This window comes from Brachyistius frenatus, unplaced genomic scaffold (assembly GCF_029030835.1).
Source record: "Brachyistius frenatus isolate BFR_SWC_R1_liver_20210118 unplaced genomic scaffold, ASM2903083v1 Contig_78, whole genome shotgun sequence".
NCBI classification, from domain to species: domain Eukaryota; kingdom Metazoa; phylum Chordata; class Actinopteri; family Embiotocidae; genus Brachyistius; species Brachyistius frenatus.
Window position 1 is genome coordinate 1,902,331 of NW_027210677.1, and position 17,017 is coordinate 1,919,347.

Below are 17,017 nucleotides of genomic sequence, written 5' to 3' on the forward strand. Positions count from 1 at the left end.
GTAGTCAAATACCCATGCGTTCAGTGTGGCCAAGTTCAGTATATTATAAAAGACTGTGACTGACCATCTGGTAGCAGCTCAGGCAGGGTAGGACATCTACTACCTTCCTCCCATTGTGAGAGTGCCCTGTCTTTGGTTCCCTCTTTGCATCATCACTTATCTCCACCGCTTTGTTCATGGTGCTTAGTATCGACATGTTCTGCTTTTCCCTGGTAGATGGTATGTGTGGCCCTGTAGCTTTGCATCATTTTAGACTCGTTAATTCTTGCTTTCTGTTGCACAAGGGGGAGGCATTGAGCGCTTACATTTGTGCATGGTACCCACCAGGCTGGAGTTTGTGTGCAAGGGGGAGTGTTGTAAAGAAGTTGTTGGTGGTCACATTTCTCCCCTTCCGTATTAAAGGCTTCATCAGTTTCAGGACCACACTTTCCCTGATGCTCTGTGTTGCAGGCTGACTCCGGTCTTTTCCTAGATCTGCATCTCCATTCAGCAAACCAGCAGTGAGCCAGAACTTTATGACAAATTTGTCTGATTTATTGGGCATGTATTGGGTAAAGGGGCAGCGCGACTGTGTGGGGAACAGCTGTTCATAGATGGTAATGTTTGTACCTGGTTCATAGCAGGCGATGCTGTTTTCGATCAGCCTGTCTAATGCTTTACCGATCAGGGAAAACATGTCGACAGTTGCATGCGCTTGTGTCTTTCCAGTCAAACCGTAGGTAGTACATTATCTGTACCGGTTCCTTCTCAGGGTGGTGCTGAAGACAGGAAGGCCCCATTCTTTTGACATCCTTCATGTCCGTGTTTCTCCCATTATGTACTCTACTGGCTAAGAGGAGTGCAATTAATGCTTTTAGCTCAGTTAAGTTCAACTCCTAGACCTCCGCTCCACACTGGTGTACCCACAGTCCAGTCCCGGCTGTATCGGTCTCCAGACTATCCCATCCTTGCCAGATTTATGTAGTTCGCACTGATCTGGTTGAGCCGCCACATAAGAATAAATTAATATCATTTATAAGATAACATAAGGTACTATCACGGTGAAATGTAGCCACTTCATTTATAAATATATATACGCAATACAGCCTACTATATTATCCTGTAGGCTTATACGCTATATTATATAAAGCAATAGGTTTGATATGGTAACAATTTGTAGAACTTTTGAGATGGCACTGCTAAATATATGTAACTAAGAATGCCTCCCACTAGATTGTAGGTTTATGGACTCCTAAGTTGTCTGAGGGCTGCTGTGATGTGGACAAGGTGGGTTGGTCCCTCTCCTGTCAGCAGAAGTTTGGTCCTTTTTCAGGTCGGCTCCTCGTCCTCAGATGACGATTCCTCGCCCGGTGAAAATGAGGGGTCACTGATTTCTTCTTTCCAATTCTCCCTCACTCATCTCCTGGAGCATTAATAGATCTTCTGCACTGGTCCATGGTTCAAAATCCACAAAATCACAACCTGAAGAAATATTAATATTATACGTACACATTCACACATCTGATCATTTTCACTTTTGGATTGCATTCTTGTGTATACAAATATTTAAAAAATACTTTTGACATTATTCTGTGTTTATTAATTTATGGCAATAATAGAGGAGTAAGAAATAAGATGCTGCGAAAGGGAATAATGATGATTAGGATGAGATTCATGATGATGATCTAGGGATGGATTGGCTCAAGGGCTGAATCGGTGGCAGGAACCTTAACCAGGACCCTCTCATACCTGTGCAGTGACTTGTACATATAGTCATACAGTTGTGAAGAAGTTGTAGTGTGTTACTATCACCCATTTAAAAAAAAAAAAAAAAGATTATATTGTCAATATTATTTTGTTCCCCTGGGACTTTTTTTTTTTGCTGTATGGCCCAAGAGTTTTGTTTGCAAGTAATTTGTTAGTTTCTGCACAGTTGCAAACATTACATAAAAGTTTCCACAAAGGTAAAACTATGTAATTTTCAATGTGATTTCATAGATTTGAGCTCCGGTACATGACAGGAAGTGGGTCTTAGATATCCTTTACACAAACTAGGATTGGCCTTCTTTTAAATATGTTTTTCCACAGTAACCTTCATTCAGTACTGCCAAATCATTTCAATTCATGTATTTATTAATTTGTCGACTCATTCCATGTTCTCAGACGTGCTTCCAGATTCTTGTGTTTTGTCGTCTTTGGCCCTTCTCATAAAGCATCTGAGAACCACCTCTGCCTTGTAACAGCCCAGTTGTGAGCAGTTACACAGAAGACAGAAGGAAAGCTTTTGTCAAAGGTGGAGCTTGAGGGTTCCAGTCACATACCAGCTGAGCAGTCGGAGCTACAGCACAGAGCTGAGCTTCCCAACAGGATATCACAGTGGATACTGGGAATCAGAGTCGACTGGTAAGTTCAATTCAATTTACAGTAACTTGCAATTTGGCTTTTGCTTTCTTGATTTCTATAATTTAATATGTATGTCAGGGGCACTCATGACCATATATATACAAGCACAGACGGTCAGGGTCTTAAGCTGAAAGGAACTCACTGGGAAAATACACAATTCTTTACCTCTTAAACTCCTGATTTATTTTTTTTATATCCCTTTAGGTTCCCTTAAATTACAAAAAATGAAATTCTGTCAAATATATACATCCAAAAAAAGTGTTTTTGAAGTTCCAAATTAGAGGTGTCTCTGTTTTTTTTTTGTATTAGACATGGAGACAGACTACATTTTACGGTTATATTTGTTTTTTAACAGAAAACACTGACTGGATTTGGCAGATCATTCGTAGAATTTTAACACAGCTCACACTTGTAATAAATCTACCTACATACCATCTGTGACTGAAGAAAACTATCAAGGAACACAATGTCTATGTATTCCTGAAAAAAACAAGGAGTGAGAATCTGTTTGGGATTTGTGTCGGCTACTCAAAGCAAACTTGTAAGAAGACTGATTCTAAAACGCATACTTCATATAACTATCCCTTTTCTTTACCATATAAAGAAATTAATGCAATGACTTTGGTTGGCCAATTAAGTACAATCACAAATCAAAGACACTGTCTTTGATATTACATGAACATTTTAGAAGTATCATTTTTGCATTTTGGGAGTATTGTGGATTTTGATTTATTTTGTTAAATGCATATTTTCTTTTATTCTGTTCTTTAAAGTATGTTTTATTGATTGATGTTGAAATGTATCCCTTTAAAGCCTCAAACCTATCAAAATGTCGTGCTACTAAAGGCACCACATGAAGACATTTTCTGAGATATGATGGATGAAGATATGATGGTTTTGGCTTTAATTAGTACAGCCTGTATTAGTAATGTCATCTATTCTTTACAGGCTATGCTAATCTATGCCAGGATCAGCATTGCGATGAAAGCTGACAATATAACTTTTCTATCTCCAGTGCTCTCTTTGTTATGAAATAATCCATGTACATGATGGCCTGGAATCAAAGGTATATTTTGAAAGAAAGAAAGTTAGGCATTTTTGGGCGATTTTCATCATAAAAGAGAACAAGAACATGACCCTGAACTGGGTTCCATTTTAAAGCAGCGGTGCTTCAATACTTTAAACTAAATCATAAATGGTAATGTTTTAAATCAATGCGGATCTATCTGAACTTGATCATGCATTGACCATTACATGAAGGAAAAGACTGTTATTATTAGTGACTGAACAGAAAACAGAACAAATTAAAACAATCGGTGTCAGCTGGAGGCAACAACAACATTGGTCTGATAGACTATAGAATATTTCTTACTGTTTTATGAAAAACATGTGCTTATTTTTAATATGATGCCAGCAACACATCTCAAAAAAGTTGGGACAGGGGCATGTTTACAACTGAGGATACCACTTACTGGAGTTTTCAAAGTGAAATGTTGTCCCATTCTTGCCTGATATAGGATTTCAGTTCGGAGTCTCCTCTATCGTAGTTTTTGTTCGATGAAGCACGAAATGTTTTCATGATTGACAGGTCTGGACTACAGGAGGCCAGTTTACCACTGGGGCTTTTCTACGACAGAACCATGCTGTTGTAATACGTGCAGAATGTGGTTTGGCATTGTTTTGCTGAAATGAGAAAGGCTTCCCTGAAAATGACGTTGTCAGAGCTGCAACATATGTTGCTCCAAAACCTGTATATATCATTCAGGATTAATGGTCCCTTCCCAGATGTGCAAACTACTCATGCCATGTGCACTAATGCATCCCTGTACCATCATAGATTCTGTATTTTGAGCTATGCGCTGATAACATGCTGGGTGGTCGCCCTCCTCTTTAGCCTGGAGGATGCAGCATCCATGATTTCCAAAAATAATTTCTATCTTAAATGAGCTTGGGCCCAAAAATGGTGGTGGTATTTCTGGATCAGGTTTATATCTGGTTTCTTGTTTGAAAGGTAGAGTTTGAACTTGCATTTGTGGATGCAGCGACAAACTGTATTCACAGACGATGGTTTCCGGAAGTGTTCCTGAGCCCCAGCAGTGATTTCCAATACAGATTCCTGTATGTTTTTAATGCAGAGCTGCCTGAGGGCCTGAAGATCACAGGCATTCAATATTGTTTTTTTTTTTTTATCTTTTCGCCTGCATACACAGATTTCTCCAGATTCTTTGAATCTTTTAATGAATTTATGTAGGCGATAAAATCCCCAAATTCCTTGTAATTTAACATTTTAAAAGGAACACTATTTGTAATTGTTGCACCATTTGCTCATGTGGTTTTTCACAGTGGTGAACCCCCCTTCCCATCTTCCCTGCTGAGAGATGCTGCCTCTCTGATGCTCTCTTTATTATGGGTCGGCCGATAAGGTTTTTTTCAGGGCTTATTATTATTGGTAATCAAGGAGACTGATAACTATTGTCTGGGACCATTAAATATAGCAGTAGAAATGTATATTTGTGTCCAAATTGTGCATAACAAGCCCAAGTACAAACCTTAATTCAAAACCCTTTAAATACATAAATCCCAATACTAGGTAATCTTATAATGAAGGTATATTGCAGTTTGGGGTATTTATTGTGAAAACAAAGACATCTTTTATTGAAGCACCCCCAGGATGTTTGATACATGGTTCTAAAATGTGTTTTTCTGTGGCAGGTAAAATATAAAGGTTGTTCTGTAATCTTTATATTTATTGGGGGGGCTTCAGCCCCAACAAGAGGCAACAATGCAGATGGCTTCTGTCCGCGGTCTTACATAGTTTTGTGATTCTTCTATTTTCTGCACTAAACGTGCGTGACATTAACCTGTCATACATGACGAGAGACCTCATATAATTAGATGCTACCAGGGGTGTAGTTCTATTTGTTTAGATACCTGTGTGTGAATGTGTGCACATGCATGAGCACAGGCACGTGCATGAGCGCCCCTGTAGGGTTGCAGATGGCTTGTTTCTAAGGTGTAACCACTGTTCCTACGTTGGCTAGTCAAGAATGTATATTTCTATTGCTTTATTTCACAAAATCAACAAAAGAATCCTGCTATTTTCCCAGTTTTTCTGGATAATTCATCCAAAGTATGATGGTCTGATTTTAGTCACAAAACATCCCTGCAAATGTTCATCAGAAAAGCGTATTGAAGAAATACCGGCTTTCTATTGAAATGTTAGGGGGCTTTTAATTTGAAATAATACAGGAAGTGTCTCATTTGTAATAACTTTGATGGCACAGATGGCAGCTGATCATAAGGAGGCCTTAAGTTAATGTTGTGAATCAATTAACACATCTTAAATGTAATTATGAACAATTTGACCATTCCATTTGTCTTTCGTGGCTCTCTTGCAGGACGTATGCTTTACCTGCACTGAAGACGGGTCTGTCACGTCGCGTATGCGCCTCGATTTTGTTTCATCCCCTGCACGGCTTCATATCCCACCAGGATATGGATATGGATACGGGCGTGTCAGACACTGAGCGTTTTGTCAGCCCATTTTAACTTACTTCCTGATTTGGTCATGTTTCCTTGATTTTTGTGCTTCTATTGTGGGTAAATGTTGTTAAACTGCCTTTTTTTTCCCGTTGTGTGGTTATTGTTGTCTTTTCCTACTTTCTGCAGCCTACAGGCAAAGTTAATACAGCCTGCTGTGTTTTAGTCATTATAGCATTAATCCTCATATTTATTGTGTAACTATTTCACATACCGTGTCTGTAACGAGAGGAAATGCATTTATTTTCCAAACTGAATGCCCGAGGGGGCAGACGGTGATGTCGTGATGTATTTTACGATTCAAAGTTTGCATTAAGGAAACTGTAAAAATATTATTTCCTCACTTGGAGAAAAAAAGTGGCGTTGTTCCATTTCACTCCAGCAGCACTACAACGTATGGTTGCTACAGTGTGAGACCAACTTTTTTCAACCACAGCATGTTTCGTCAAACTCTCAAGAGCAACTAAATATGACATGATTGTGGTGCTTTTAACTGCTGAAGTCTTCTCTGAGCTGGTCTGTGGCAGAGAAGCCTTCAGCGTTGATAGGACTTTGCTCTGGAGTGTAACCAATCAGTTGAAGCTGGTTGGGACGTTGCCCAACACCACAGAGTAGTAACTGCAGACTGAGAAACACGGCTGCATCACAGCCAAAGCAGCGCATTTTTACATTAATTTATTTTAACGGCAATTGAATAAAAAAACAATTACCAATATGATAATTGTTAAAATGCTCAATAGCAGCTCTGATAATCGGTCATAACGAAAATCGACCAACCCCTACTTTTTATACCCAATCATGTTACTGACCTGTTGTGAGATATTTCACCAGGTGTTTCTTTTACCGTTACACAATTTTCAGTTGTTGTCTTTTGTTCCACGCCTCAACTTTTTTGAGATATGTTTCTGCCAACATTTTCTCTTTCAAATAAATATGGGTTTACATGATTCTGTGTATATTTACATTTTACAGTTGTACAGAAATGACATCACTCAGGTAGAAGAATTATACTGAGCCTGGAAAGATAACCCTAATCTCCTTGATGCCAGAGCCACATACCATTCATCATTAAAAGGGGAAAACAAGAACAACCTCAGATTTCTTCAAGCACTGCAGCCAGGTTGACCGTCATAGCTCTGTTGAGACTTGTATTACCTCAGTTCTTGGTGGTAACGACCTGATAAACATCATTAAAATAGAAGTGTAATCTAAGCTAAATTTAACAATTGCTTCATCCAAACAATCAACATGTCAAGGATGTTTTCCTTAATAATACCCCCATATTAGATATGATCATTTTAGCTTTAATAACGGCCCATGTACCACAGGCTTTGGAGGCTGCTGTTGTTAAAGGTCTACTCAAATGCCCACTTTTGGACCAGGTATTTCAGCTTTTCAGTCAGGACTGAGAGTGCATCACAGTACAGAAACAGCACTGGTGGAAGAGTTATCTATGATCTTCTAATTCTCATTGTCTCTGACAATGGACTCGTCTCAGTACTTGTCCTGCCAGATCATAATGCTGCATTTCTCACAACATTTTATTACAGAGATTGAAACATGTCTTTGGGATTAAAGGAACCACACTAGGCTAGTTTGAATCATATTTATAAGATAGATTCCAATTTGTTCACACAAAAGTTAGTTGTGAAATTCCACAGGGTTCTGTACTAGGTCCAATACTTTCCATGTTACTCCTACCTTCCTGAGGCAATGTTATGACAAAACTCTGCATAAATCTCCATTGCTATGCAGATGACACCAGTTATGGTTATCCATGAAGAAAGGTGAAACAAATTAATTAGTAAAACTTCAAGCCTATTTTAAAGACACAAAGGCCTGGACAAAATTGGATATGTCCTTTAGCCCACACTTGAAGCATGTCTGCAGAAATGCCTTTTTTTAGATAGGCAGTATTGTCTAAATGAGGGACATCCCTGCTTTAGGATGCTTAAAAGCTACTCAATGTGTTTTTTGTACCCTTAGACTGGACTATTGTAATTCATATTTATCAAAATGTCCCACTAACTCTCTAAAACGGCCTCCAGGAAAACAAAAATTCTGCAGCAGGACCACTGATGGAATTTAGCAAAACACATCATATTCCTACCTTGATAGCGAGAATAGAATTTTAAATCTTTGTTCTTAGATTGAAAGCCATTAATGACCTAGCATCATCATACCTTAGAGATCTCACAGTACCCTATTATCCCAATAGGATGCTTCGCTCTTAGAGTTTAGTGATTCCTAGAGTTTCCAAAAGTAGAGTGGGAGACAGAACCTTTAGTTTACAGGCCCTTCTCTTGTGGAAGCAGCTCCCAGTTTGGGTTTAGTAGGCAGCCACCCTCTCTACTTTTAGGATTAGGTTTAAAATGTTCCTTTTTGATCATGGCTATAGTTAGTGCTGGCTCAGGGGACCCTGTACGATCCTCAATTATGCTCCTCTTGGTGTAGGGTCCTGGGCGACCTCCTAAGACGCACTGAGCACCTCTCGAATCCGTCTTTCAGTCTCCATACATTAATATGCCACTATTACATGCCATTAACTTTGTGTCTTCCCTCTCTTGTTGTTTGGCTTTCATCCTCTCTGTTCTCTCTCTTCCTGAACCTTTCTGCAGGTATTTCAGGCTGCGGAGCTTCATGTTTCTGATCTGCAGTTACCGGCCCCCCCTTGCCCAGTTTTTATTTTTTTTGTTGCCCAGCTATGCCGTTCTTTTCTCACTACGTTCTCCTCTCTCCCAAACCGGTCAAGGCAGATGACTGCAGTTTTTCCTCCCCGCTGTCACCCACGTGGAAATTGTTTAATTATTGGTTTTCTCTCTATAATGTTGTACAGTCACATCCTTACTATTTTAATTGCTTTTAGGTGACTTAAGTTGTGATTCAGCACGATACAAATATAACCGAATGGAATTAAATTGAATTGGGACGATGCTGGTTTTCTTCCTCCTGCAGTCCAAAGACATGCGTGTTTGGTTAATTGGTGATTCTAAATTGGCAGCAGGTGTGAATGTGAGTAAGAATGAGCGTCTGTCTTTCTGTGTTGGCCCTGTGATGGTCTGGGTGTACTCCGTGTACATGTGCTCACTCCATAACTACTTTCTTAACTGATTGAAACATGAGTAACTTCATGTATTTCTTTTGTAAAATGTCAACCATGAAGCTGAATACCTTAATCTGTCATTTTGCCTTTCAAAATTACTTTCTTCTGGGTTTTTTTCCAGATGTCCATTGGTCATCATGAACCTGACTTCCAGCTCTGATCCCGTCCACATCCTTACCAACAACTCCCCTGGTAAGAGAGGCCAGTCAGATACCACCATTATAGCCAAGTCTGACACCTACAGCAGTAATCCAGACTTTGTGTAGTTGTATGCACGGTTGAACGATCTTTGTAAAAGTATTCAAACGAAATCTAATCTAAATAAATATGTGTAGGGAAGCAACAATATATTTTCCATTTTTATTGATAGTCCTCTCATCTCCAGGTGGCTCTTACCAGGAGCTGGCCCTGTTATCGGACAGTGGGTGGAAGCAGTATAATGTCAGTCAATTCTCAAGGCAGGGAGGAAACTTGACTGATTCATCAGTTAACAGGACATTAATGGTGCCTGCAGAAGAGTTTGACCCGTTAGGAGGACATACTGTCTGGCAGGTAACAGTTGTGACAACAATTCTACTCTTAACTTTGTTCGCATCACATCAGGGCCTCGCTGTGTAAATTCCTTGGCTTCAGTAGCAATAAATATTAACCACCAGACAAACAATCAGCTCCCCTCTTCACATAGCTGCTCCAAAGCTCATGGAAACTTACGGCTCATTTGAACCAGTTGCTTATAGTTTGTGGTCCAAGACAAACTTTGCATTTTCTGAAAATTATGAGACCCGTCTGAATTAATTAATGAATTGATCTGAAGTTATTTAAGTGCTTCCATGAGTCTGATTACATTTTAGTCGTCCATCCATCAATTTTTATCCATTCTAGTTTCAAATAGAAAAACATAAATATTATCAATATTTAACTGTATATTTGCAACAGCCAGATTATAACATGGGTCTATGATATGTAAGACAATATCACATTTATAAGAATGTGTATTTCACTGTAAGTGGCAGGAATTACTGTATAACTTTGTATTATATATATAATGCTAAATAGAAGACAACCTGGAATAGAACCTTGTGAAATTAACAGCACTACATTTGGAACTACTTGAGAATTAAAGTAGTTTTCCATATTTTTCCTGGTTTTTCCTTTTGGCATCGAGTCATCCAGATAATTTCAGGCAGTGATACTTTAGACAATCTCTCAATCATTGATGTAGTGCTGCCAGAGGCCACCAGAACAGCGCTACACCACTTTTTTTTATACCACATATGGAAACAAAAGGTTCACAGTTCTCTTCATCTGGCTGAACTTCATTTACATGTTATGAGTGTTCAAAGATCCATTCATCTCGACAGCATATGTCATGTGAGAGGGCCATATTGTCATATTGATATTTTAAGTGTGACTACTTCCTGATATCAACTTGAAACCCGTTTTGATCTGCTTCCATTTGCTGCCCAATAGATTTTTTTTTGTCAGTTTATAGAAACACAGTTTTGCTTTTATCAACTATATTTTGTGATTATGAGGTATAGCAAAATCTAAAGCATTGAAATGCACTTAACTACCATCTTTGGCTCTTTCTCTTAACTACTCTTCATCTTTAGGTCATCATTATAGTCTTCCTCACTGGATCACTTTCTCTCATGACCGTTGTTGGCAACATCCTGGTGTTGGTGTCATTCAAGATAAATAAGGCGCTGAAGACAGTGAACAACTACTACCTGCTGAGCCTGGCATTTGCTGACCTGACCATTGGCACGCTGTCAATGAACCTGTATACCACCTACATCATCATGGACCAGTGGGCCCTCGGACCAGTGGTTTGTGACTTGTGGCTTGCAATAGACTATGTGGCCAGTAATGCCTCGGTCATGAACCTGCTCGTCATCAGCTTTGACAGGTAGCAGAACATCATTTCTGCTATTTTCTTTCTTTCATTTTTTGGAAATAAAGTTTTCTCAAAGCTACCTTCATCTATTGTTAGTAAACAGTAATAGTATGTGATGATTAAAAAGTAATAACAAAATAAGTACAAGTAAATGTTGGTCGCCCTTACAGAAAAAACACAAGTCTCCCATATTTTCCACGTGGAACACGAGACAACTTATAACATGGGGAAAATATGTGAAAACATTTTCACATGGGAAAGGTGACACCATGGAAATGTTCCAAAACCACATTTCCTGTGGGCATGTCTCACATGCACAATCACAGGTCATGTGGTAACATGTGACGACACAAGTTTTTCCATGTGAAATTCATGTTTTTTTCTGTGAGGGTAGTATCATGTCAATTCCAATGGGAAACAAGAACTATTTATATCAATACATATTTATATCTTTTATAAAGCTATGAAGAAAGACAATGAGGTTAATAAGAATAAACACACTGATACAGTTGCTCTCTATGTGTACAGTTGCCTACTTATTTTCGGTGTCTCCTCAGGTATTTCTCTGTAACGCGACCTTTGACCTACCGGGCCAAACGTACAACCAAGCGGGCCATGACCATGATCGGATTAGCCTGGTCCATCTCTTTCATTTTGTGGGCCCCAGCCATACTGTTCTGGCAGTACATTGTGGGTGAACGGACCGTCCAACCAAATGAGTGCTACATCCAGTTCTTGTCTGAGCCCATCATCACATTCTGCACTGCTATTGCTGCCTTCTACTTGCCAGTAACTATTATGGCATTCCTGTTTTGGAAGATGTTTCAGGAGACAGAGAAGCGAGCTAAAGAGATACAAGGTCTTAAGGGATCTGGAGCAGGAAACAAGCAAAGTCAGGCTCAGAATAAAGGGAGTGGCAGCGGAAAAGCTAGCGGAGAAGGTGCGACTAACAGCCAGAAGGACTCGTCAGCCATGCTTCGCCAGATGAGCTCCCAAAGCTGCAGCAGCTGTGAGTTAAATCAACCATCTTCAGACAAGAACAACGAGGAGAATGCCAGCATGCCAGCAGGAACGGGATGCAAAGGAAGATGCAGCGCCTTCTGCTTTCATTTTTCATCTCCTCTGCTCCATGCATCCAAAAGGTCCTTCAACACCACAGCAACTACAGTGGGTGAGGCAGAGCAGAGCAGCTGCGACAGCTTGAACAATAATGAAGTTTGTACTTCTGGGGACCAATCAGGTTCCGAAGCTGATGGTGCAGACCCATCGAAGCCCCCGGCAGGTTAGACACCATCCTATTCACTGGTCTTTGTGGTTTTCACAAAATAAATAATTCTGTAGTACATAATATTTGTTAATAATAATCTACCTTTTTATCTAGATGGAAAGAAATCTCGGAAGGTGAAGAAAAACAAGGAACAACAGCCATCATCACCCAACAAAAGTCTGGAATCAAACTCTGACCAGTCACCTGCAAACATCACCATGAAAGATGCGGCGATGGCCAAACGCTTTGCCTCTAAGGCCAAGAATGAGATCAGCAAGCGCAAGAATGAAAAAAAGGCGAATGAAAAAAAGGCGAATGACAAGAAAGCTGCTCGGACACTCAGCGCCATCCTGTTCGCCTTCATTACAACATGGCTTCCGTACAATATCATGGTGCTGGTCAATGCGTTCTGTCAGGACTGTATCCCTGAAACTCTCTGGGCTCTGGGCTACTGGTTGTGTTATGTTAACAGCACAATCAACCCCATGTGCTATGCCCTGTGTAACAAAACCTTCCGGACGACTTTCAGGGATATTTTAATGTGCCAGTGGAACCAAAATAAGAACAAGCCTAATTTTAATCAGAGGCAGCCTGGTGCATTCCGGAAGAAAGAGCCTATGTAGAGCGCTCAGTGCCAGTTATTAGATGGATCTATTTTAAAGTTGCATCTCTGATCCATATTTAGATTTGGAATGCATCACATAAAACTTAAAACTTATCTTTCATGGAAAAGATACTGAACTGAATCCCCCCCCCCCAAAAAAAAAAAAAATAATAATAATAATAATAATAATAATAACAAAAACATAAATAACCTGTGCTTGACCCACAGACTGTTTATAAAAGTGGACGTAGTTTCCAGCTCTGAAAAATGAAGCTGAAGCAGAAGTGCATTAAGCTGCAATACCAGCGAGTGCCACTAGAGGTCGGCTCCAAAAAGCCTCCGGCTCCATAGACTCCCATTCAACTTCTCTCATCAAATCCAAAGTGAATAAAATGTGTCCATCAGTTATCTCGGTGTTGTTAGCTAAAGTCACTCCTTCTTCTTAGTTTTCTGGAGGTCCATCTGAAAATAATCCCTCATTCATTAGAAAAGAAGATTCAAGAAGACCTGTTTTTGGGGGCGTGTCTGTTTGATTGACAGGCCTGTGGTGCAGTCAGGTTACAGCTATCGGTGGGCGGGACGTAGTATCGTCAGGTTTCCAATCAGATCAGTCAGATCCATCGCTGGCTCCTCCCCCAGCTCATCCAAATATGGTCACTACCAGCTTTAAAACGCTCTGAGCTAGCAAGATGTCGGCGGCCAAAATCCAAGCCATTCACAAACCAATGGGTGACGTCACTGTTGGCTGGCACCTGTTTGACCGAGCTAGCGAGAGGCCCGATGCCTGTTTGTCAAAGATACTATATGGACAGCTGCTGACAAAATTTATAATGGATATACAGTACATGGTCCCCTGGAAATAATTTGTAATTATTTTAAATTTTATGTTCAGACTGCAGGAAAATCCGATTTCTTTTCTCAAATCAGGTCTTTAGGGCAGACTGTCCACACTATTATTTGCAAGTGAATATATTGGATTTAGTGTGTCCAGACAGATCCAGACATCACCGACCTATCTGCCTGTGTTGCTGTGGCAACGTCGTGCGTGCAGCTACGCTGGTGATGGAGGTGTCAGCAGACAGTTTATTTGAGCTTCTGTCCGTGGAGTGTTGTTATCGTCGTACATTTTCTGATAGCGCTCTGCTAGCGGTAGCATAGATTCTGTTCACTCGGTCTCTCTGAAAATGACGTCGTCACCGTGTCGCGTTGCGAGTGTTGCAAGAAATCCGATCTGCCCCAGCAGATCGTCCACTCAGACACATCTGTAGGAATCTGATTGGAATCACATTTCAAACGTGGTTTGGATCTGGATTGCATAAATACCATTTCAGGTGGGTTTTTTGCTGTTCAGACTTTCAAAAATAAATCTGGGTACAACCTGGACAGAATTTGGATTTTGGCTGACAGTCTGAACACAAGCTTAGTGTCCCTTGAGTGAGCTCACAAACTGATTACAAAATATTTCTTATCTCAAAAATGAATCACTGGTTTTTCACTTTGTGAATTTTAAAGGTCCTCACAGTTTGAACTGTTAGTGCTTTTGGTGGCCCCCTGACATTTGCTTGAGCATCACCTTCAGGCTAACAGTTACATTATGCAAAATTCAAAATGTGCCCACAATTTATGGATATATTTACTTGAAATTTTCTGGGCATATTCGTCATCTCAGAGGACAAACTATCACATCCTCATGAGTTTAAAGCCACCCTCAGGCCAAAAATGAAGATGGAATATCGTACAATCTCGACCAATACAAACACTCTCAGGCATTGATTCCAAAACTGTGGTGCGAGGGTCCGTCTGGTGGTCTGCAAGAGCTTTGTGTGGCACAGCCTGCGTGATAGTCCAATATTCAATATGGCGAACAGAGTGGTTTTCAGATGCCAACATTCACGCATTTTGTGGGAAACTCCTGTTGCTAATCTTACACCGGAAAGAGGAAGCCCAGAAGGAACCCTTTTATGGAAAGAAAAACAGTTGCTGCGGTGAAGACCGAGTCTGTAGCACATTTTATTCATGACACTTATCATTAAAGGATGTAATCCAGCTTTTGCCAAAAAAAATAACAGGAGCTGAAGTTGTGTTTGTTGTTTGGAGCTGTTTGTTGGAGTCTTTACTCTAACGTTATTACCTTCAGCTTCATTTAGCAGCAGGAACCAGGTGAGCGTCTCTATTCTAACGGGAGATGACGATATGTAGCCTAATTTTCTTCACTTCAAACACGCGAGCTGTCAAACATTCATAGTTTATGAGCTGCAGTTAGATTATTGTTGCACGGTTAAATCAGTAAAAAAAAAAAAAAATTCATGAAAAGAGCTGTACCTGCGATGGGAAATGGTACTTTGGAAATCTGGTGAAGTACATAGTGGTGCATGGTCTGAAAAATGTGGGAACATCTACTCTAAGGAATCAAAACCTCTTGATGCTAATGTTTGAAATCTGTGGCCTTCGATTTTGGTCCTGCCTCAGGACGGACTTGTATTTCCCAAACCTGATGCCTAACAAAATGCTAAACTTTCATTTATTTGTTCCAGTAAGGTGTTAAACGAGTGCTGTTTAGATAAAAATGTATGCAGAGACACACTATATTTAATTATGTGTCTGTTCCTCTCTTCTAGAAGGAAAATTTTGCGTGGTTTATGAAATGATTTAAGAATTATTTATCAAAATAAAAGCAAAGCAAATTTTATATATTTATTCAGCTTTTAATTTGGTGGTTTTAGAACGGTTTAGAGCTCTAAATACATTTACCAGTTTTGGTTTTCATTATGTCTTTTTGTTTTTAAGGATTTTAAGGGTAAGAGTTTTACATTTCACCATTTGATGAGAGCATATAAATAAATGAATTGAAATAGTTTCAGAGAGGTGTTCGTTCAGTGTGCATCTATAAAATGCAATTGTCTTATTCAGAAAGGTGTTTGTGATATTTATCCTATCATCCATCATGATATAAATGGGATGCATTTTTTTTAAACTGCATTAGTTTTAGCTGGTGTTACCAAATAAACTTACAGCTGAGCATATAGCATAAAAATACTCTAAATGCACTACTGTTCAATTTTCCACAATGATTTAGTTTAAAATGACCTCGAGTGTGTTGAGTCAGGCGATCACTATCGGTTGAATGTGTATTCAATTTAGTGTTTGTATGAAGCAGCTCTCAGTATTATGGACTGTGTGAGCCTTGTTGGATGTATATCGGTGAAAATACCATCGAGTAGCATATTAATGTGAAGACGCATGCTCTTGACACATTAATGAGACAGCACCATATGTCAGCCTGGTGAATACAGTTCATATTGGATGTGCCTTGTTCTGGATTGATTACAGGAAATAAAGAAAGCATTTACAAATGCATGGCAGTCAGACTTTTGAAACAGCATTTGAGGATTGTTAAATTTCAGAAATAGAAGGTAAAATGCTCCCGGAAGGAATCATTAACAACAAGAGAACTACAAAAAAAAGTTGTATTGTTAGAAATGAGGCGATGAATTCTGCATAATAGCATTTTTATGAATGCATTTTGACGATGACTAAACCTAAACAGCCATTATAAACCATATTTATTTCTTGAGGAGTTGCATTCAAGGTGATTGGTTGGATAATTAAGACTGACAGCTTTTCCACTGTTTTCAAAGACCCATGCTAGAACAAGCAGTTCTCACTCCAAACACCAATTCTATGAATGTTAGTGTAATTTTAGATATTTTTACTTATCTTATATATTCAGATATAATGAATAAATGTTTTATATATTCATTATGCCTGCACTTTTAAATTTGGTTTATACAGAGACATTTTTCATGATACTGTTCAGGTTTCCTGTTCTTATGACTAAAGTCATGTTTAAATCAAATCCCTCAGCATCTACCCATTCTTTCACGAACTGGGCCCATTCACCTTGTCTGCCATTAAGCACTACTGAAACCATGTTCCATTTGATCCACCACTCTTATTTTTACATTGACAATAATGTGAGACTATTTCTAATTGTTGGATACTGCTGTGATATCATATGTATATGGTTTTGAAAACAAAGCTTAAATACTTTTCACTTGAGTGTTTTATAAGTGTTTCCAAAAAAACTGCCAGTTTCACTTGTATAAATGAGCAAAACAGCAATAAAATTACATGTATAACTTTTCTTATATAAACCATGATTGCTGAAATACGATTTTGACATGTGTTAGAAATAGTGCAATAACATTCTGACATGGCTTCAAG

The 17,017-nt window shown here is 39.3% G+C and overlaps 1 protein-coding gene across 1 annotated transcript; it reads left to right on the plus strand.

Annotated features, from left to right (window-relative positions):
• The first annotated feature begins 9,162 nt into the window (after positions 1–9,162).
• Positions 9,163–12,812, plus strand: chrm3b (cholinergic receptor, muscarinic 3b). The gene is made up of 5 exons (XM_069708835.1): positions 9,163–9,217; positions 9,411–9,577; positions 10,639–10,934; positions 11,480–12,162; positions 12,304–12,812. The coding sequence occupies exons 1-5, from the start codon at positions 9,163–9,165 to the stop codon at positions 12,810–12,812; spliced, it is 1,710 nt and encodes a 569-aa protein (XP_069564936.1).
• Positions 12,813–17,017: the final 4,205 nt, after the last annotated feature.